The 22,682-nt window shown below is 35.7% G+C and overlaps 1 protein-coding gene across 2 annotated transcripts in view; it reads right to left on the bottom strand.

Moving 5' to 3' along the window:
* The window catches only part of mh (DNA-dependent metalloprotease SPRTN), a 150,298-nt gene that overhangs the window by 32,645 nt on the left and 94,971 nt on the right, over positions 1-22,682 (bottom strand). For both annotated transcript variants that reach the window (XM_090391530.1, XM_090391529.1), the window contains exon 6: positions 20,674-20,748. In XM_090391530.1, the coding sequence (XP_090247656.1) occupies positions 20,674-20,748 (75 nt within the window). The remainder of the gene's footprint in view (positions 1-20,673; positions 20,749-22,682) is intronic.

Below are 22,682 nucleotides of genomic sequence, written 5' to 3' on the forward strand. Positions count from 1 at the left end.
ATCTTTAACTCTGGTGATGTTGAGTTGGGGTTTATTTTCAGATTTGTTCCAGTAGCTGACTTTTCGCTGTTCGCCCTGGTTCTCTGGCGAAAACAACGGGGTCTTGTTTAACCGGGCGACGCCCCAGCCGGCATGAAATTTTGTCATGTTGTACCATCATTCTATATTTTGGTTTAACCAAGAAGAATACAATTTGGTTGGCTAAATCCCAAATTGCCAGCCCATCCTCGTCCGTTCAGTATCCAAGTAGATACCCAACAGGGTGCACCACGAGAAGGTGAGGATTGGACATTAGGTCAGAAGCCCTGCTCGGTTCTGCGCATTCCTTTAAAGGGTAAGTGGAGGTCTCCTCTCAGTTATACAGCTTTGACCCTTAAGCACCCCCCAACTTCAGTTTAATATAACTAAAATCTACATTCGACGTTTCGAACTTTATGTCAAGGTTATCTTCTGGAGCATACAACTATACACAGAAAACAAGCTACGCTACAATCAAACTGGTTTATTAAAGATACTGACCAACCGCTACAACAATTGTTGGCCTGACCTCTGGTGAAAAAAACCAACTAGCTGGAATGATGTTAATATATATATATATATATATATATATATAAAATATATATAAAAAAAAAAAATTATACATCAACGCTAGAGTCCTATTATTAGTGTTATCTGTTGGTTGTAGAAATACATTGGGCGTAACAACAAGTTTCTATCTATATACATATATTATCATCATGATTATACTTGTACATTACAGCCAGTTGGTATGGAATGGTTTCTAATACTAGCTGAAGATTGGCTAGAGTCCTGACTTATGCTGGGTCTTATATATTAGGCAGGCTGAATGTGTGCCATCCAGATCCTTGGAATTTTCATGCCATCTTTTTTGTTGATATTTGGGTGGTTTATCCAGATTTTGCAGGCTTCCTTAAATTTCCTTTCATACCAGGTTTTTGTGTGGTGTAAAGATCGGGTGCTTTTCCGGTTGATTTGGTGTAAGGTGTTGAGCGCGTGGTCTGAGAGGCCTGCTTCACCATAATGGTTATATTTAATGTGTCTAATGTGTTCTTTCTTGCATATAGGGATTGTCCGTCTTGTTTCACCAATGTACGGTAAGTTACAGGTGCAGCAGATGCAATAGACTCCAGGATGTGCGAATGGGAGGAGAGGATCCTTAGAGGAGTTGAATATGGTTTTAAGTTTAGTGGTTGGTTTAACGGTGGCATTGAAGTTATAATGTTGTAGGATTCTGTTGATTTTTTCTGATAACCCTTTAATGTATGGGATGGCTTTTTTGTTGTTGTTTTATGGAGTATTTTATTAATAGTATTTTTGTTAAAGCCACATTATTTATGAATGTGTCGCTGATGATATTTAGTTCTTGTTTCAGGGCTTGTTGGTTAGAGCAAATTGTTGTAGCTCTGTTTTTATGGGTGTTAATGACTCCATATTTTAGTGATGGGTGGCGGTATGAATTAGCATATATGTATTGGCCAGTGTGTGTTGGTTTTCAGTAGACCGTGAAGGATAGACTGCCTGAAGGAGGACGTGTGACTATTGTTGGTAGGAACGGGAGCAAATTTTGATTTTCGATTTCGATGGTAAATTGTATGTGTTCGTGTTGTTTGTTCAGGTGGCTAAGGAATGTGTTTAGTGTTTGTCGCCCGTGCAGCCATATCGCGAACACATCGTCAACGTATCTAAGCCAGGCTGTCAGTCTTAGCGTGGCGGAATCAAGAACCCTTTGCTTAAAGGTTTCCATGTAGAAGTTAGTGATTGGGGTGGATAGTGGTGAGCCCATGGCTGTACCTTCTTTTTTGTAGGTAAAATTTGTTTTTGCCACATGAAGTAACTGGACTGTAGTACGTGGGCAAAGAGGGCCGTAATGTCGGGCAGAAATTTGTTCTGTAGTAGGAGAACTGTATCATTGCTGGGGACATTAGTGAAAAGGGCAGAAATGTCAAAACTGACTAATAAGTCATCTTTGTCGAGTGTTATGTTCTTAATTGTTTATAAAGTGTTGTATTTTTTTTTATGTAGGAGGGGGAATGATCCACCAACTTCTTGAGTGTTGCCGCTAATTTCTTGGCTAAGTGGTAATTGGGACTGTCTATTCCTTCCACGATTGGTCGAAGGGGCGCATTTTGTTTGTGTATTTTTGGGACCCTATGTATTCTTGGGGGGGGGGGGGAAGGCATAGTGGGGTTTGAGTTTTTTAACCGTGTCTGGTGGCCAAGAAGTGACGGACTTGAGCAGTTTCTCTGTTTTATTCTTTATCCTTTTTGTTGGGTTATAATTTACCAGCTTATATGTGTTGTTATCAACAACAAAGATGGCATGAAAATTCCAAGGATCTGGAATGCACACATTCAGCCAACCTAATATATAAGACCCAGCATAAGTCATGACTCTAGCCAATCTTCAGCTAGTATTAGAAACCATTCCATACCAACTGGCTGTAATGTACAAGTATAATCATGATGATAACATATGTATATAGATAGATACTTGTTGCATCCAATGTATTTCTATAACCAACAGATAACACTAATAATAGGACTCTAGCGTTGATGTATAATTTTTTTTTTTTTTCCACCTGAGGTCAGGCCAACAATTGTTGTAGCGGTTGGTCAGTATCTTTAACAAACCAGTTTGATTGCGGTGTAGCTTGTTTTCTGTGTATAGTTGTATATGCTCCAAAAGATGACCTTGACATAAAGGTCGAAACGTCGAATGTAGATTTTAGTTATATTAATCTAAAGTTCTTATTCAAACACGGTAGTTGTCTCCATGATTTTCAAAAATGCATTATATAATGACTAATTCATTACTGCTGACTTAGTTGACTGAGTGGTTAGCATATCTGCTGTCCAATGACATGGATATTTGCGATTGTTTTTAGGTGGGAGATGAAATTCATGGTTTGGTGTGAGACCACTTCCCTCACTTATTGGAGGTCTGAAGTGGCTTGAAAAAATTCTAGGTATGGACTCTGGAGCGAGATTTCCAGATTATGTAAAAATAAAAATGTGTAAAACTTAATGAAAATACAAGAAATCCTTAACCCACTCATGTTACAAATGTACTACATTTGTAACATGAGTGGGCTAAGGATTATGGATGGGACTCACATAAGAAAGTGTACAATTAGTGTGGAGAGTGTGTGTGTGTGGGGGGGGGGAGATCACATCAACCAGTTTTGCATTTAAGACTGAAAATACAAAACAATGGAGAAAAATTAATCTGCATAAGAGTGGAAATTATGTACATCATATGAATGACCACACACACTTTTTGTCCATGATGAAATAATACATTTACAGTATTTTCATCACATAAAAACATAGTTTTCATTAGACCAACAGTTTGCTTCTTGAAAAAAAGTTAACAGCAAACTGGATTACAGAAATACAAAAATTATGAAAATAAGAAATTACATAGATTAAATCCAATACAAGCATGCAAAAAAGAATGGAATAAGTTTACTGCGTCAGTAAACTTATTCCAATATGTTAGTAAACTCTTGCCATGGCAACACTGTAAGGACAACAGAATGGTCTGTTATAGTACATAGTTTAATATAGTGAATTTCTTTTAGAACAGCATTCCACCTATGGGAATCTGATCAGGACATTCATGTTATAGTGAGTGAGTTTGTTGTAAAAGTGTTTGCTATAGTGTGAATTGTTAACTATATACCTGGAGATAGAACCATAAACCAAAATGACTTTATTCTAATCAATCAGAGATAGAAATCCATGATGAAAAATGTAAAAACACTTCCAGGTGCAGACTGCTCAAGATCATCAACTTTTCATAGCAGACATAAAAATACATTTAATGTTAAATAAACTAACCTATCCTTCAAGAATAGAGGTTTCAAGAGTTAATAATAATTATAATATTGCAGTAGAAACCAGACTGTCAGAATTAAGAAACTTATAGAGGAAACAACACTGGAAGAACTTTGGTATAAAACAAAAGCAATAATTCTTGAGACAGCAAAGAATTATTGCTCCAAAAGAACCAAAATAAACAGCCCATGGATCTCAAATGAAAAACTAGTTCAAATTGAAAAAAGAAGAAAATCAAGGCAACCAGACTTTCTAATGAAACACATATACAAAAGTATTCTGAATTATCAAAAGGCATTAAAAAACTAATTTTCATACCATGCCATTCAAAGACAAGTTTTTAAAAAAACATTGTGTAGAAATTGAAGAACATTCTAATAAAACCAAAGATCTATTCAAGAAAATCAAACTCATAACCAGAAACTTTAAACCAAATACATCTAGCATAGCTGATTCAAACAACCAAATTTTAACCAATACAAATGATGTATTATTATATTGTATTGTATTATATTATATTCGAATTGTATTCTTATTGGTTAAACCAAAATAAAAAATGATGGTACAACATGACAAAATTTCATGCCGGCTGGGGCGTCGCCCGGTTAAACAAGGCCCCCGTTGTTTTCACCAGGGAACCAGGGTGAACAGCGAAAAGTCAGCTACTGGAACAAATCTGAAAACAAACCCCAACTCAACATCACCAGAGTTAAAGATTGGTACTATCAATGTAAGAAGCCTGAATGGCAAAGAAATGGAGCTAGCTGAGGAATTAGATAAGTACCAGATCGACATAATAGGGGTGACTGAAACAAAAAAGACCAAAACTGGTGAGATCTTTCTGAGCAATAAATACAAAATGTTATATTCAGGCAATGACAATCAAGGAAAAGAAGGAGTAGCCATAGTATTCAACACAAAATACGAGGCTAATCTTCTTGAATGGCAGTCAGTCTCAAGTAGAGTAATGTGGGCAAATATGAGAATGGGGAACTGGACAATGAGACTTATTTGTGCCTATGGTCCCACAGAAGGTTCTACTAAGGTAGAAGTGGAGGAATTTTTTGAGGCTTTAGAAAAAGCAACTGACACAATGAAAAAGGAAAAGTTGGTCCTTGTTGGGGATCTAAATAACAGTAAGAAATGATTGTGAGACATACAAAAATATTTTGGGAAAATTTGGAGAAAAGAGCAAAGCTAATAATAATGGCAAATATCTGTTGGATTTCTGCTCAGGACATGGACTGGTTATTACTAACACCATGTTCCAACATAAAAATGTGCACAAATTCACATGGAGAGAAGAGGCTAGGAATAAGAAAAGTCTCATTGACTATGTTATTGTTGATAGTGATGTTTTCTCCCTGGTGCAGGACACCAGAGTGTACAGAGGATTTGAAATTGGAAGTGATCACTATTTAGTCTTGAGCAAGATAAAATTGAATTTCATATTGAAACGAATAACATGTAAGAGAGTTTTAAAGCGAATAAAAGTTGTGCAGTTCTCAGATGTGAACTTTAGACTAAAATACACAAAGATTATTGAAAAGAAAATGAAAGAGTTTGAGAACATGAATCAAACCTTGGAGATTCAGTGGCAAACTCTGAAGAAAACATTGATTGATTCTGCCAGAGAGGCATGTGGTGAGGTTGTGTGAAAGGATAAAAAAATCAGAACTCCCTGGTGGACACTGGAAGTTAAAGAGGCAGTGAAGGAAAAGAAGAAAGCATATCAAAAGTTCCTGGCAAATAAGTCAGCTTTTACTCTTACAGAATACAGAGACAAATGTAAGAAAGCTAAACAGTGTGTAAAACTAGCTAAACAAAAGTCATGGGAGGACTTTGGCAAGAATATAGAAAATAAATATCAAGAAGGTGGCAAAATATTCTGGAGGTTGTTGAAGAAGCTTAGGAATGAAGGAAAGAGTACTGTAAAAGGAGTTAGAGATTATAAAGGTGACATGAAAACAGGAGAAAAAGATATCCTTGAAGTATGGAGTAATTACTTTGAAAAACTGCTAAATGAAACAAGCAGTGATGACAGCACAGTGATAAAAAACACTGACCAGGAGTGCAGTCAGGAATACATATCCAAACTTGAAGTAGAAAAAGCCATCAAAGGCTTGAAATGTGGAAAGGCAGCAGGAGTAGATGATATTTGACCAGAAATGCTGAAGTATGGTGGTATAAATGGAAGGGAGGTGGTTAAGAACTGCTTGCAGGAGGCAATGGTTGACTGTATACCAAGAGTCCGAATAATAAATCAAGTAGGGGTTAAATGGATGAATAACACTATTAAGCTTGAACTGCAAAAAAAGAAACAACTGTGGAGGGAATTTAAGGAGAAGGGTGACCATCAGGCGCAAGAACAGTATAAAGTTCAGGCCAGGATGGTAACAAGGGTGGTAAGAAAAGCAAAAGCAGATTACGAAAGGAAATTGGTCATGCAGGCTAAAGAGAATCCCAAACAGTTTTTTCAATATGTTGCAAATAAAAGGCAAAATGCTCATGGTAGAATGATCTTAAAAAATGCTGAGGGTAGGGAGGTAACCGAATCAGTCGATATTGTGGAATTATTGAGCGAGCACTTTGCAAGAGTATATCATCCAGGCGGTGACTTTGCAGGAATGGAAGAACCAACAGCTTATACTGGAATTGTGATGAATGAAGTAGAGGTAACTAGTCTATTACAGAACCTCAATGTCAATACATCTGTGGGATTGGATGGTATACCAGCTTGTGTCATATGTGAAGCGGCCAAAGAATTGTCAGTGCTCTTGACCAATTTGTTTAATTTGAGCCTCAGGACTGGGTCAGTCCCAAGGGGGTGGAAAGAGGGGAAAATAGTTCCACTGCACAAAGGTGGTTCCAAGGCTGCTGTTGAAAATTACCGGCCAATCAGCATAACAGGAATTATTATCAAGGTCTTAGAGAAAATAGTCAAGAGGAAAATACAAGATTGGATAGAAGAAAATGGGATACTGTATCGGGGACAGCATGGTTTTGTGAAGGGTAGGTCATGCCTCAGTAACTTGCTCACGTATTATAACACAGTTACGGCTGAACTGGATAAGGGTAATGGGTTTACAGTGATTCTATTGGACCTTGCTAAGGCCTTTGACAGGATACCACATGGAATTCTAATCAGTAAATTGCAGCATATCGGAATGGACATAGGGTTGGTGAGATGGATAGGCGGGTGGTTGACGGAGAGATATCAGAGAGTGGTTTACTCAGCAGTAGAGTCCACAAGACGGCCTGTGACTAGTGGTGTGCCACAAGGATCCGTTCTTGGACCACTGCTGTTTAATTTGTTCATAAATGATATAGGAAAGGATCTGAGAGGAACAGTTCATTTGTTTGCGGATGATGCGAAGTTGGGCAGGGCAATAGTGAATGCAGATGACGTCAAAATTTTGCAGGATGATTTGGATAGATTGGAGGTCTGGGCTAAGGAGAATGGATGTCAATTTAATGTGGCAAAATATAAGGTTATGCATTTTGGGGTGAAAAGATTGGCGACAGTTTACTGCATTGGTGGTACCGTGCTCCAGGAAATTGATGAGGCACGAGATTTAGGAGTGTTGGTGGATAAGGAATTGAAATTTAGTAGACACATTGCAAAAGTGGCCAATCAGCTCATCAAATCACTTGGTTGCTGAAGAATATGTTGACAAGCAGAGACAAGCAGGTTATTGTTCCTTTGTATCAAGCCTTGATAAGACCCCATCTCGACAACTGTGCTCAGATTTGGTCACCTAGGTTTCTTCTTGATTCTTGATGAGGAGGAGGTGGAGAGGATCCAGAGGCGAGTGACCAAGATGATAGCAGGTCTGTGGAATGAACTGTATGAGAACAGGTTGAGGATTTGTGGGTTGCAAAAATTGGTTGATAGGCGGAGGAGGGGAAATATGATTGAGACATTCAAATTACTCAAGGGTTTCTATAAAATTAATTCAGAAGATATTTTTGAGAACAGGGCTGGTTGTGGGAGGACTAGAGGACATCCATGGAAACAGGGCAAAAGTGTGGTTAGTAAAGGTGTTAGAGCTGGGTTCTTTACTTTTAGAGTAGTGAATGAGTGGAATGCGCTCCCTGAGTCTGTGGTGGATGCTGTGACAGTGAATGAGCTTAAGGTGAGGTATGATAGATACTGTATGAATGTCAAATAGTTGTGATGAACATGATTTGCGGCCTCCCTCGATGAGTCTAATGACTCCATGGAGTTGCCCGTAATAATAGTAATAATAAGTCTTACAGTGGCTGCACTGCATAGTTCAGAAAGCCTGGACAGAGGGACGAATTCCCTATGATTGGAGTAGAGCTCTCATAGTACACATATATAAAAAGGGAAATAAAACTGCATGTGAGAATTACAGAGGTATTTCCCTACTGAGTGTTCCTGGCAAGATCTATGCAAGTATACTTGAGAAACGGTTGAGAAGAATTGTGGAAGAAAAGCTTGGTGAAGAACAAGCTGGATTCAGGCCAAATAGAGGCTGTCAAGATCAGATCTTCACTTTACGACAAATAGTCGAGAAAGCATGGGAATATAACAAAGATCTATTTTTAAGTTTTGTCGATCTGGAAAAGGCATATGACAAGGTGCCAAGAGAGAAGCTATTCAATACGCTGCAGTTATATGGTGTCAATGGTGCATTATATCAAGCAATACTTAGTCTTTATTTGAATTGTAAGTCAGCAGTTAGAATTGAAGGAAGTACAGGAAGATGGTTTAATGTTAAATCTGGTGTGAGACAAGGATGTACATTATCCCCTCTGTTATTCATTATCTATATGGATCACATTATGAAGGAATGTGGTATTAAACCTGATATCAAAATTGGAGATGTTAATGTAAGCTCTTTGCTTTATGCGGATGATGTTATACTTCTAAATAAATCTGCTACAAGTCTGCAAGATTCTCTGACTAAACTGAATAGCTGTTGTAATAGATATGGTATGAAGGTCAGCAATAAAAAGACAAAGACAATGAAAATAGGTAGAATTGTTGAAAATGTCAACTGCGTTGTGAACGGAGAACCTGTGGAACAAGTAAAACATTTCAGCTACTTAGGCACGATTTTTAGTGAAGATGGTAAATTAAATATGGAAATAGACAACAGAATCAACAAAGCTGGTAATGGTAGGAAGACAATTGAATAAATTCATATGGAATAAGAAAGAAATTAGTCGGAACAATAAATTAGCTGTATACAAGACAGTGTTCAAACCAGTTTTAACTTATGGATCTGAGAGCTGGGTCAGAAGTAAAACACTTGACCAAAGACTAGAGACCGCAGATATGAGAGTCCTGAGAAAGATTAGAGGCGTGAACAGATGGCATCAATGGCAATATCATATTAAAAATGAGGATATTAGGAAAGAACTTGACATTGTCAGCATCCAGGAATGCGTTAGCAGAGCTAATCTCAGGTGGTATGGTCACTTAAATAGAATGGGAGAGGAAAGATTAGCAAAACAAGTGTTCTCTGCCAGGTTGGCAGCAAAACAACCCAGAGGAAGACCAAGATATAGGTGGATTGATATGGTACAAAGTGCCTTAGACGATAGAAATATAAGATCTGATAATGTTGGAGTCTTGACAAGTAACAGACTGATTTGGAGGAAAATTGTAGATAGGAAGTTAGTAATGATGTAATTTTTTCATGTAGTACTGTCATATCCTGTACACCCCTTGAGGGTACATGGCAGGAATTTGATGATGATGATGATGATGATGAAATGATGTATTCAACAGATGGAAAAGCTACTGTGAAAATCTATATAAAGACACTACTATCTTGAAGAAAGACAAGAGGAACTCATATAAAAAGAACCGAATATTTTAAAGGACAAAATTGAATGGGCTTTAAACTAAAGAAAGGTACACCACCAGGGTTTGATCACTACTCACAACCCTGGGGCCTAATGGAACAGAAATTATCTTTAGACTATGTAACAAAATTTGGGAAAAGGGCATTTGGCCAGAAGATTGGGTAAGATTCATACCATTACACAAGAAAGGAAATATTAATAACTGCAACAACTATAGGACCATTGCACTGATTTCATGCAAGCAAAATTCTGCTATATGTAATTAAAGAAAGACTGAAAAACTACATTGAAGTAGAAATCCCAAATGAACAGGCTGGCTTCAGGAATGGTAGCAGTACCAGGGATGAAATTGCAAACAAAAGGCAGCTAATAGAAAAAACCCATGAGTTCAATATCCCAATGTATCTCTGTTTTTGGACTACACTATGGCATTTGACTGTGTCAATTGGGAAGTACTCTAGAAATGTCTGAACAAAATGGGAATTCCAAAATATCTAATCAACTTAATAAAACAATTATATGACAGGAACTCAGCAACAGTGAAGATAGGCTAAAATATCTCAGAATGTCTTACGATAGAAAAGGAGATTAGGCAGAGATGTATCCTATCTCCTGACCTATTCACAACTTCTATAGTGAATTCATAATGAGAATAGCTCTTGATGGATGGAAAGGTGGTATCTCAATTGCAGGTAAGAAGATAAACAACCTCAGGTATGCAGATGATGCTGTGCTTACAGCCAGTAATGAAAGAGAACTGATGTCATTTATCGGAAGAGTAGAATGGGAAAGCATTAAATATGGACTTAAAAATTGAAATAAAAAGAAGAATTGCTATGGGAAGGAATGCCGTGACACAACTAAAAAATATATGGAAAGCTAAAAATATTTCTAACGCTACCAAACATAAACTAGTGAATACCCTTGTTTTCTCAATCGTTCTCTACGGTGCAGAATCATGGACACTTGGTAAGAGAGACAAAGAGTCATGACAGTTTTGAAATGTGGTGCTGGAGGAGGATGTTGAACGTCTCATGGATGGATAAAAGAACCAATGTCAGTATTCTCAATCAATTAAATATCAAAAAGGATTGAATGAACATAGTCAACAAGAAGATACGTCAATATTTTGGTTCATATAACATGACAAGATGGTGATAACATCGAGAAGGAAATCATGCAAGGAAAAGTAGAAGGTAAACGCAGGAAAGTAAGACCAAGAGCAAGATGGATAGATCAAATTCAAAGGATCTCAAGGCTTTCCTTGGCAGAAGCAACTGCCATGGTAAGAGATAGAAGTAGATGGAGAAATGTTGTTGCCAAGGTCACTTGCCCTCAGGCATGAGGAGATCGATGAAGATAGTGCAAACTGACTGCAAATAACATTTTTTTTAAATTTGATTCTCATATGCACATATGACTAGAAAGAAGAAACGGCTATGAGTCCATGCATATCACATCAGCTTGCTAACTTCTACACGAAGTGTTAAGCAACAAGCATTCAAACAGAGTTTAATGGACATTGATTAATAAATGGATAATTACAAAATTTACGAAATCTACAAAGTCAATTTTTGGATCATTCTTTGTATAGTTCTAGGCTTTTAAAATGCAGAAAAATCTCACCTCCTATTTTTTATAGGGAATTATTATTATTATTATTACAAGGAACAGAAAACACCAAGGAGTCCTTAGACTCATCGAGGGAGGCCCTAAACATCATGTCAAGAACTATCCAACATTTGCACAGTATCTATCATACTTTGCTTTGAACTCCTTCACAGTCGTGGCACCCACAACAGACTCTGGCAACTTATTCCACTCATTCCCTACTCTTCAAGCAAAAAACCTAGTTCTAATATCCTTGCTAACTACACTCTTACTCGGTTTCAATGGATGGTTCCTAGTTCTCCCACCACCAGACCTATTCTGAAAAATTTCTTCTGAATTAATCTTGTACAAACCCTTCGGTAATTTGCATGTCTTAATAATATCACTCCTTTTTCTGCCTATCGACCAGTTTCTGTAACCCACAAATCTTCAACCTGTTTTCATAAGGTTCATTCCATAAACCTGCTACCATCTTGGTTGGAATGTTATGTTGGAATCTGGACTGTGATACTGTTGTCCTGCTCAGTCAGGAAACATAGATAGAAACAAAATTACAGATATTTTTAAGTCTGATCAGGAACACACAAAGAACTAATTATTAATGATTATGTTAACCTCAAGTTTATGTTTCAGCTTTGAGGCAAACAGTGTGATACTGTTTGATTTTGGTCTATTTCCAACAAAGGTAAGTTAATTTACGTGTGTATTGGCCAGCCTTGTTGGCTGAGTGGTTAACATACTCTTTTCAACTAACAAGTATTAATATTTGTATGAGTTATGAATATTTGTATGAATTTGTAAGAATGTAGAAGATAAATTTTATCATCTAGTGTAACTCCTGCTTCATTATTGGATGAGGCAGGAGTGACTTAAAAGATCCATGCTCTAGTCCTTTCTTTTAGTGTTACACGGTGATCAACATTCATTTTTGAAATTATGGATTCTACAACCGTGTTAGAATAATTCTTTTTATTATCCCGACGTTTCAATCTTCATATCAAGAACATCATCTGAAGCATACATAATTATACAATACAAGCTGTGTTACATTTCAAACCGTAAACTAGAGAAACAATGATATGATCACATGTTACTCACCGGCATGACCTCTAGCGAAAAAAAAAAAAAAAAAAAAAATGTACATCAAGCTAATTTAATTTTTAATTACATGAATAAACATTCTTGCTTTCCTTCCAGTAACAGTGATGTCCTATTTCTATTATTACAATTGTTATTTTTGATTTAAAAAAAAAAAAAAAATTAAAAATTACAACATGTCCTATTTTTCAGTATTAAAGTTATCATTATAGATTTAGGATCCTGGATTTTCTGGAGTCCTGTTTACAGTTGTTCTTAGAGAGGAAGGATTCGTATGACAAATATATGCCTTCCATATGTATGGGATTTTTAGACCATCATTATTGTTTAGATTGAGGTGGTTGATAATGATCTCACAAGCTTCCTTCAATTTGCATTCATACCATGTTTTGGTGTAATGCAGATAACTAGTGCTTTTCCAGTCAATTCTATGTAAGGTGTTCAGAGCATGATCAGAAAAGCCAGCTTCACCATAATTATTATATTTGATGTGTCGTTTATGTTCTTTTTGTCTGATCGGAATTGTGCGTCCTGTTTCTCCTATGTATGGTATGTTGCCATACACATTAAAAAAAAAAAAAAAAAAAGAATCCATGCTCTGAAGCAGGGTTTCCAAATTATGTAAATTTTTTTTTTAAAAAATCACTTAGTCCACCACCCACAGTATGAAGATACATGCAGAATCAATTATCATGTATACTAAATGAAGATAAAATACTTTACAGACCTTGGCAGCATCAATTTGGCATATTTCCGATTATTAAGTGATAAATCATTCTCATCAACCAATAATGTGTGTGTGTTAATATAGTTTAAATGAATCACGAGACACTACTAGTTTCGTTGAAAAAATCACTTCTTCAGGTGTCAAATACAAAGAATTATATGAAAAATAACAGAAACATTATAAAATAACAACACCAGATCTAACATAAAAAACTGTAGTACAGCTTAAAAAAGGAAAACGTGCTAAAGTTCCAATTGAAGTTAACTACCTGGGTGAGCTATCTCGAGAGCGCCAATACTGGACAGTAGAAATGTGTGCATCAGATAAATTGTAGCTGAGGCTGTTATTCATATGGGTTGAATCGAGGGATATTTCTTTAGATTCAAGTATCCTTCTTTCGAGTTCACCATAACAAGTATGTATATTGGACATTTGAGACCAGTTCTGAGGTGTTGGCAGCCTTCGTTGGAGTTTATAGAGAATACAACATGGCTTGAGAGAGAGTGCTGGTTCTCTATTGTAGGATATGTCTCTTCTGTGTTCTTGAATGTGTAAAAGGACACTTCTTAAGAATTTTTGCCAGTTTGGGAGAAAGGGAGCGGATGTATGGCAAAGATATATATGCTCTTGGGGAAAAAGTATTTTCAATAGTAGGTAAACGACAGTGAGAGAGAAATTTTTCAATGTTCTTAAGAGTGAAGCGATTGTTGAGAAAGGTCCTTTTTAGTAAATTAAGTTCATTTTTAATCTCCATTTCTCTGTTAATAAAATTCTGGCTCGATGTGCCAGGGTTGAAATCATACCAAATTTCTGCGGAGGGTACTGATGGGAGGAAGCATGAAGGTATGTGTGTGTGTGTGGGCTTTCTAAAAATTGAGATTGTGATATTTTCAGAGCATCTTATAAGTTTTAAGTCCAAAAAGGCAATACAGTTGTTGGATTGTAGTTCATGGGTGAATTTAATTTTCTGATGAAAGTTGTTAAGATGATCTAGAAAAATATTGAGGTTGTCTAAACAGTGTTCCCAAATGAGGAAAACATCATCTATAAAACGGTACCAGATTTTATGTTTAAGTGTTGAGGAATTAATCCCTTTACTTCGAACTCTTCAAGAAATATATTAGCAAGTACCGGAGAGAGCAGACTACCCATAGCTAATCCTGAGTTCTGTTTAAAGATCTCATCATCATCAAATTTCTGACATGTACCCTCAATGGGTTTACAGGATATGATAGTACTACATGAAAATTTTACATCATTACTAACTTCCTATTTACAATTTACCTCCAAATCAGTCTGTTACTTGTCAAGACTAACATTATCAGATCTTATATTTCTATTGTCTAAGGCACTTTGTACCGTATCAATCCACCTATATCTTGGTCTTCCTCTGGGTCGTTTTCCTGCCAACCTGGCAGAGAACACTTGTTTTGTTAATCTTTCCTCGCCCATTCTGTTCAAGTGACCATACCACCTGAGATTAGCTCTGCTAATGCATTCCTGCATGCTGACAATGTCAAATTCTTTCCTAATATCCTTGTTTTTAATATGATATTGCCACTTATTCCATCTGTTCATGCCTCTAATCTTTCTAAGGACTCTCATATCTGCAATCTCTAGTTTTGGACCAAGTGTTTTACTTCTGACCTAGCTCTCCAATCCATAAATTAAAACAGGTTTGAACACTGTCATGTATACAGCTAATTTATTGTTCCGACTAATTTCTCTCTTATTACATATGAATTTATTCAATTGTCTTCCTACCATTACCAGCTTTGTTGATTCTGTTGTCTATTTCCATATTTAATTTACCATCTTCACTAAAAATCGTGCCTAAGTAGCTGAAATGTTTTACTTGTTCCACAGGTCCTCCGTTCACAACGCAGTTGACATTTTCAACAATTCTACCTATTTTCATTGTCTTTGTCTTTTTATTGCTGACCTTCATACCATATCTATTACAACAGTTATTCAGTTTAGTCAGGGAATCTTGCAGACTTATAGAAGATTTATTTAGAAGTATAACATCGCCTGCATAAAGCAAAGAGCTGACATTAACACCTCCAATTTTGATATCATGTTTAATACCACTTTCCTTCATAATATGATCCATATAGATAATGAATAACAGAAGGGATAATGACCATCCTTGTCTGACACCAGATTTAACATTAAACATCTTCCTGTACTTCCTTCAATTCTAACTGCCGACTTACAACTCAAATAAAGACTAAGTATTGCTTGATATAATGCCCCATTGAAACCATATAACTGTAGCGTATTGAATAGCTTCTCTCTTGGTACCTTGTCATATGCCTTTTCCAAATCAACAAAACTTAAATACAGATCTTTGTTATATTCCCATGCTTTCTCGACTATTTGTCATAAAGTGAAGATCTGATCCTGACAGCCTCTATTTGGCCTGAATCCTGCTTGTTCTTCACCAAGCTTTTCTTCCACAATAATTCTTAACCGTTTCTCAAGTATACTTGAATAGATCTTGCCAGGAACACTCAGTAGGGAATTACCTCTGTAATTCTCACATTCAGTTTTATTTCCCTTTTTATATATGGGTACTATGAGAGCTCTACTCCAATCATCGGGAATTTGTCCCTCTGTCCAGGCTTTCTGAACTATGCAGTGCAGTCACTGTAAGACTTTTATACCACCATACTTCAGCATTTCTGGTCGATTATCATCTACTCCTGCTGCCTTTCCACATTTCAAGCCTTTGATGGCTTTTTCTACTTGAAGTGTGGATATGTATTCCTGTTGAGTGTTTTTTACCACTGTATTATCACTGCTTGCTTCGTTTAGCAATTTTTCGAAGTAATTACTCCATACTTCAAGGATATCTTTTTCTCCCATTTTCATGTCACCTTTATCATCTCTAACTCCTTTTATAGTGCTCTTTCTTCCATTTCTAAACTTCTTCAACAACCTCCAGAATATCTTACCACCTTCTTGATATTTATTTTCTATTTTCTTGCCAAAGTCCTCCCATGACTTTTGTTAAGCTAGTTTTTCACAGTGTTTAGCTTTCTTACATTTGTTTCTGTATTCTCTAAGAGCACAAGCTGACTTATTTGCCAGGAACTTTTGATATGCTTTCTTCTTTTCCTTCACTGCCTCTTTAACTTCCTGTGTCCACCAGGGAGTTCTGATTTTTCTATCCTTGCAGACAACCTCACCACATGATTCTCTGGCTTAATCAATCAGCCAGAGAGGCATGTGGTGAGCTTTGCTGTTCTCAAACTCTTTCATTTTTTCTTCAATAATCTTTGTGTATTTTAGTCTACAGTTCACATCTGAGAGCTGCTCAACTTTTATTCGCTTTAAAACTTTCTTACATGTTATTCTTTTCAATATGAAATTCAATTTTATCCTGCTCAAGACTAAATAGTGATCACTTCCAATTTCAAATCCTCTGTACACTCTGGTGTCCTGCACCAGGGTGAAAACATTACTATCAACAATAGCATAGTCAGTGAGACTTTTCTTATTCCTTGCCTCTACTCTCCATGTGAATTTGTGCACATTTTTATGTTGGAACATGGTGTTAGTAATAACCAGTCCATGTCCGGAGCAGAAATCCAACAGGTATTTGCCATTATTATTAGCTTTGCACTTTTCTCCAAATTTTCCCCAAATATTTTTGTATGTCTAGCAATCATTTCCTACTCTGCTATTTAGATCCCCAACAAGGACCAACTTTTCATTTTTCATTGTGTCAATTGCTTTCTCTAAAGACTCAAAAAATTCCTCCACTTCTACCTTAGTAGAACCTTCTGTGGGACCATAGGCACAAATAAGTCTTATAATAATAAACAAGTGTTTTATTATTATTATTTGTAACCTCTATGAAATCAACAGTCATCTTGGAAAGCCTACTCAACTAGTAACATGTCTATCATAATGAGCTTTGAAGTTATTTATACTACCTGCACTTGCAATGCATTCCACTCACTAGCAATACTCCACATAAAAAATCTCCTCCTCACTGCCTTCTTCAGCACATCTCTAGAACTTCCAGGGATGGCCTCTTATTCTTCCCATCTTAACCCACTCTTTTTATAATTTATTCTATATTAATCTGATAAAATCCCTTAACTAACTTGAATGTCTCTATCATATCTCCTCTTTTTCTCCTATCCACCAACCTCTGTAATCCACATTCTCTAAAACGCTCTTCATAACCAACACTCCAGAGTCCTGATATCACTTTGGTTATTCGTCTTTGGTGCCTGTTGTTTCCACATCACAATGAAACTAGGTGACCAAATCTGAGCACAATAGTGTATACGTGGTCTGACCAATGCCTTATATAGATGCACCACCAGCTCCGTATCATGTCAATGTACTTTTGATCATAGCAGCAATATGATGTGTAGTCTTTGCAACATGTACGATGTGCCCTCAGAACCTCAGTTCACTGTCTACTATCACTCCAAGATCCCAGATGTCATCCACTTCCTGAAGTACAGCAGCATCAATATAGTACACAGCCTTATATTTTTGCATTCCAAAATGCAACACCTTGCACATATTAACATTAAAACTATAACCCCACTCATTTGACCAAGTTAAAAGTCTATTCAAATCTTCTTGTAGAGAATTAACATCGACATTACTCCTGATAATTCTACCTAACTTTGCATAATTGGCAAACATTTGTAGATCCCCAGTCAATCCATGTGAAATATCATTAACAAGCAAGTTAATAATATCTTAATGAACAGAACCCTGAGGCATACCTGGTCACCCTCCTTTTCTGAGGCAGTTCCATCATACACAACTTGCTGGTATTGTTCTGAGAGTCAATCTCCAATCCATCTAATATACTATCTATTCCTATCCAATGCAGCTTGTACATCAACTTATGTGGTAATCTGTTGAATGCTTTGGCAAAGTCCAAGAATATTAATGTATATGATTCTCCCTTATACAACACATTTGTCACCTTATCATAAAACAACTTTTACTTGGTCGTGCCTCAGTCATAGCTGAGTTAATAGGAGGATGTACTGTTAGAGTTCAAAGTGAAACAATGGCTAGCTTTTGCAATTCAAATACAAAGTACACCAGCTCAGAAACTCCCTTCTTCTCTACCATCTACCAAAGATAAATACCACCTCTTTTCTTGCCTCTATCAAGTGCCTCACTTATCAACTTTATTATGAACAGAGGAGCTCTCAGACTAGAATCCAAGAACATCAGGGCTACATCAAATTCTCAGAATCTGAAAAGTCTAGTCTTGCTTATGATGCCACTGACATTAGACGTGGAATTCTTTGGAATAAAAATCTAGGAATAAAATTTGGAATAAAAATCTTCATTCCAGTAGATTTAAGTTTGATCATCTGCTTCCTGATAATTGGGAAACTTTACAGCCATCTAAATTAACTGCTTTGATTGCATACCAGTCTCAAAGTTTTGGGAAATAATTGTTATTAATTGTTCAGACTTTTTATTATTTTTTTTTTTGTAATAATGAATACGCTATATAACTTTGAATTACAAAAGCTATCCACTGTTTCCCTTTGAATTGTAATAGTGCATTCTCATTAACTCAACTGTGACTGAGACACAAGCAAATAAATACATGCTATGTAACTCACATTTTGCAATTTGTGTTTTGAATATTGTTAGCCAATCTTCTCTTCTCTCCCTGATGTCCTTTTAGAATGTGAATGTCTGTCAAGATCTTTGTCAAAAGGCAATGATGACCCAACCTTCATTTCAAGGGTCATCACAGGGAATGAGACTTGGGTTTACAGCCATGACTCGGAGACAAAACAGCAATCATCACAGTGGAAGAGCCTACATTCCCCAAGACCAAAGAAGGCAAGTGAGGAGTACGATAAAGAGCATGTCGACTGTCTTTTTCAACATTAAGGGGCTTGTGTACCAAGAATTCGTCCCACCTGGTCAAATAGTCAATACAGAATTCTACTCCATCATTTTAAGCCAGTTGAGAGAAGACATTCATCACAAAAGACCAGAACTCTGGTGAAGCTACAACTGGCTTCTCCACCACAACAATGCTCCCTCCAACAGCAACTCAAAAACATGCAAGTTTTTGGCGGACAACAGCATGGCAGTCATCCCACATTTTCTTACTCACCAGACTTAGCCCCTTGTGACTTCTTTTTGTTTCCAAAAAGAAGTCACAAGCTGAAGGGGTAGTGGTTTGACACGGTTAAGGAGATCCAAGACGAATCGCAAGCAGTGCTTAATGTGCTTCAACAAAAAGACTTCAAGTAAGCATTTAGAGTATGGTGGAAAGCAATGGGATCACTGCATGAACTTGGAAGGGGACCCCTTTGAAGGGGGGGGGGTTGAGTGCAAATTTAAACTGGGTAAGTTGTAAGGATTTTATTAGCCTAGTCTGGTTTCTTTTTGATAACACCTCGTATTTATATATAAATATTTTATATTTATATTTGATATGAAAATCAGCAATAAAAATACAAAGACAATGAAACTAGGCAGAAAAATTGAAAATTTATTAAATATATATATTTAATAAATTCTAATTTTCTTCCATATTAACCATTATAGAAATATTATAAGGCAGTGTTTTTTTCCATAAATAACTCCAATATACTGAATTCCATGAAATAATGAGTCATTTTCTATAGAATAATGTAATTTTTTTAAAAAAAATAATTTTTAGGCTAAAATCAAGCCAGTTTTCCCTTATTCATTACTTAAGCTTCAACACTAGAAGATGATCTCAAATTTCTGAAGTTAACACATATAGGAAAAAATGATATTCTCCACTGCTTTGTGAGAAAAAAATCTAGACCTTATCCCTTTGTTAACCGCACAATCAACTTCAATAAATACTTTCTCATCCTCTCCCAACCTTCCATATCATGAAAAATTCCATCAACCAGCATTAAATTCTGAAAGGGTGTTAACCCTTCCAGAATTTAAAGGTCTCTAATCATATCACCTTTCTCCTGTTTACTAGTGTCTGCATATATGTAGACATGCAGGAAACCAAGAATAAAATCATTCACAAAATTGATGTAAGATTAATTTGTGTATGTATGCAGTAGAATGTGTACTAATCCATTATAATCCTTTAAAAATAACTTTGTCATGTTGTACCATCATTTTGTACTGATTTGGAGGAAAATTGTAGATAGGAAGTTAGTAATTATGTAAATTTTTCATGTAGTACCAACATGTCCTGTACGACCCTTGAGGTTACATGGCAGGAAATTGATGACGATGATGATAAAAATAACTTTATAATGGAAGTATTTATTATTAGATATGTTGTGGTTGATTTGACTTCCCTTGCTGTAAAAAGAAAGTATATAATTAACAAGTAAGATGATACAAAAACTTTTTTTCCTGTACCAAAATCATTTTAAATTTTTATTATAATTTTATTAATTTGATTGTTTCAAAAAAAAAAAAAAAGCACTACACTATTATTTGTTTCTCAGACACAACCAATATTTATCAACTTTCTCAGATCTAAAGATGCTACAGTATACAAATTTTGAACTGCTATCAATTATAACTTACTGTAATATTAGCTCCTGAGAGACTATTTATTCTTCTCATATGTTTAACAAATTCTGGTCCATGACCATCATGATCCTAAAGAAACAAAATTTTGAGCAATGCATTACATTTTAAATAGTAATGTACACAAGTCCATTAGATAAAGAATACAGAAATTGCTATTAATCAATTGTGTATTCAAACGTTTCTCATTCACAATTTTCAAACATTTAAAAATTTTTTCATTTAAAACAATGTTCCAGCAGAGGACGATTTTGCTAAAATCCTCATAATGAGGAAAACAGATTAATTCATATATCATTTGTTACTCAAACTTCATAAGAACACATGCATCAATTTAACAGACATAATAAGCTGCAAAGAGAAGAATGACCCTCTTATTCTGTTAGGACCAAGTTTACTATTAACATTCTTAAATCCCTCAAACAAATGAACTATAGTTAAAAATAATAAACCATTAATTTGTAAAAATTATTGTGCCTGAAAAAGGAGATGACATTCTTTTTGAAATAGCTAAGGCAGATTTGCATGACTTCATTGACCTAAAGCGCAACTATGAGAATCTAAATGAAGATTGAAATGATGTTCAGGTTACCACAATGTGCAGTATGCTTAACTCGAGTGAAATCAGGTCATTCAACAACCACCAGATCCTCTGCTTACACATTACCTTGGTGGAATATATCCAGTAAATCTGGATATATCAGCCAAAAGAATATTTCCAGAACACCTTAAAATTAAGAGTTAGGGATTAAAAAGGCACTATAATATACATTTATTCTATTTTTTATTCAGTTTCTTAAATTACAAGAAATGTATGTAAGTCAAACATTTTTCCTTTTAAAAGCTATCAATAGCAGCCATTATAATCTAATTCAGTGCTTCCCAAACTTCTGGATGTCAGGGCCCCCTTTGGAAAAATTAGAATATTTCACATCCTCCCCTCAATAATATAGACATATATTATTATAATATTTATTGTATTTATATTCAATACAAAACATACACAGCGAATATTGCAAAAATCAAATGCAAATAATACATTTTTAGCATCTTACATACACACTTGACATGGCACATTATCTCATATTTTTATATAGACAGATATATTGTTATTGTACGTTTGCAGTACGAGCACATGAAACGTAAAATGATTAGTAATAAAGAAAGAATTAAAAACATAAAAGAAGTTTAATAACAATTTAATGTGATGAATGTGTTTCAATACTGCTACACAAAAAGTCAATATCAGGTGAAATATTTGAAACTGCAATTCTTAGATTTCTGCTTTGAAATGAAACGTATATGAATAAGCATATATTTACTAATATTCATTAAGCACCGAAATACGCAGGAAGCAAAATTTCTGAACCCGCACCAATGTGTGATTTTTTTCCCATTAAAATATAAAAAATGACAAAAAAGAAATAATAAAAATTAAATACGTTTCTTTTAAAAAAAATCTACTTAGTCTTAAGACATTTTCAATTTGTTTTCATTATTTCATGGCCCCCTCAACAAAACCTACCCCCCCCCAAGGGGGTCGCAGCCCACAGTTTGGGAAGCACTGATCTAATTGACAGACAAGTTCAACTTATGATATATGCAACTTACAACGACTCATACTTATGACAGCCATCTCACTAACACATTCACAGAATACCATGAAAGAAAAGAAAGAAAAGAAAAAATACCACCTCACTCTTGCAAATCATGGATGGGGATGTTATTGCTAATACTGATGGTGAGAAAAATCCTCAGCCATTTGAATGGAAAGTGATATCTTGCATTGTATGTAGATATAGGATAGAGTGAGGTAATAGTAGATTGTATGAATGGTATTTGGAAGATGCTGATGAAAATATATGTTCATATACTCACAGAATTCAACAACGATAAAGCCTTACAAAAGACTTAACAAGATAGTGCTGCTAGCTAAAGACATGGAGTTGGAGGATGATAATGAAAATGTAGAGCACTTAGTGGAAGTTGTGGAAGATCTCACAAAT

Source organism: Typopeltis vanoorti, chromosome 4, assembly GCF_054136105.1.
Source record: "Typopeltis vanoorti isolate ZY-2024b chromosome 4, IOZ_Tvanoo_1.0, whole genome shotgun sequence".
In the NCBI taxonomy this organism is placed as follows: Eukaryota; Metazoa; Arthropoda; class Arachnida; order Uropygi; family Thelyphonidae; genus Typopeltis; species Typopeltis vanoorti.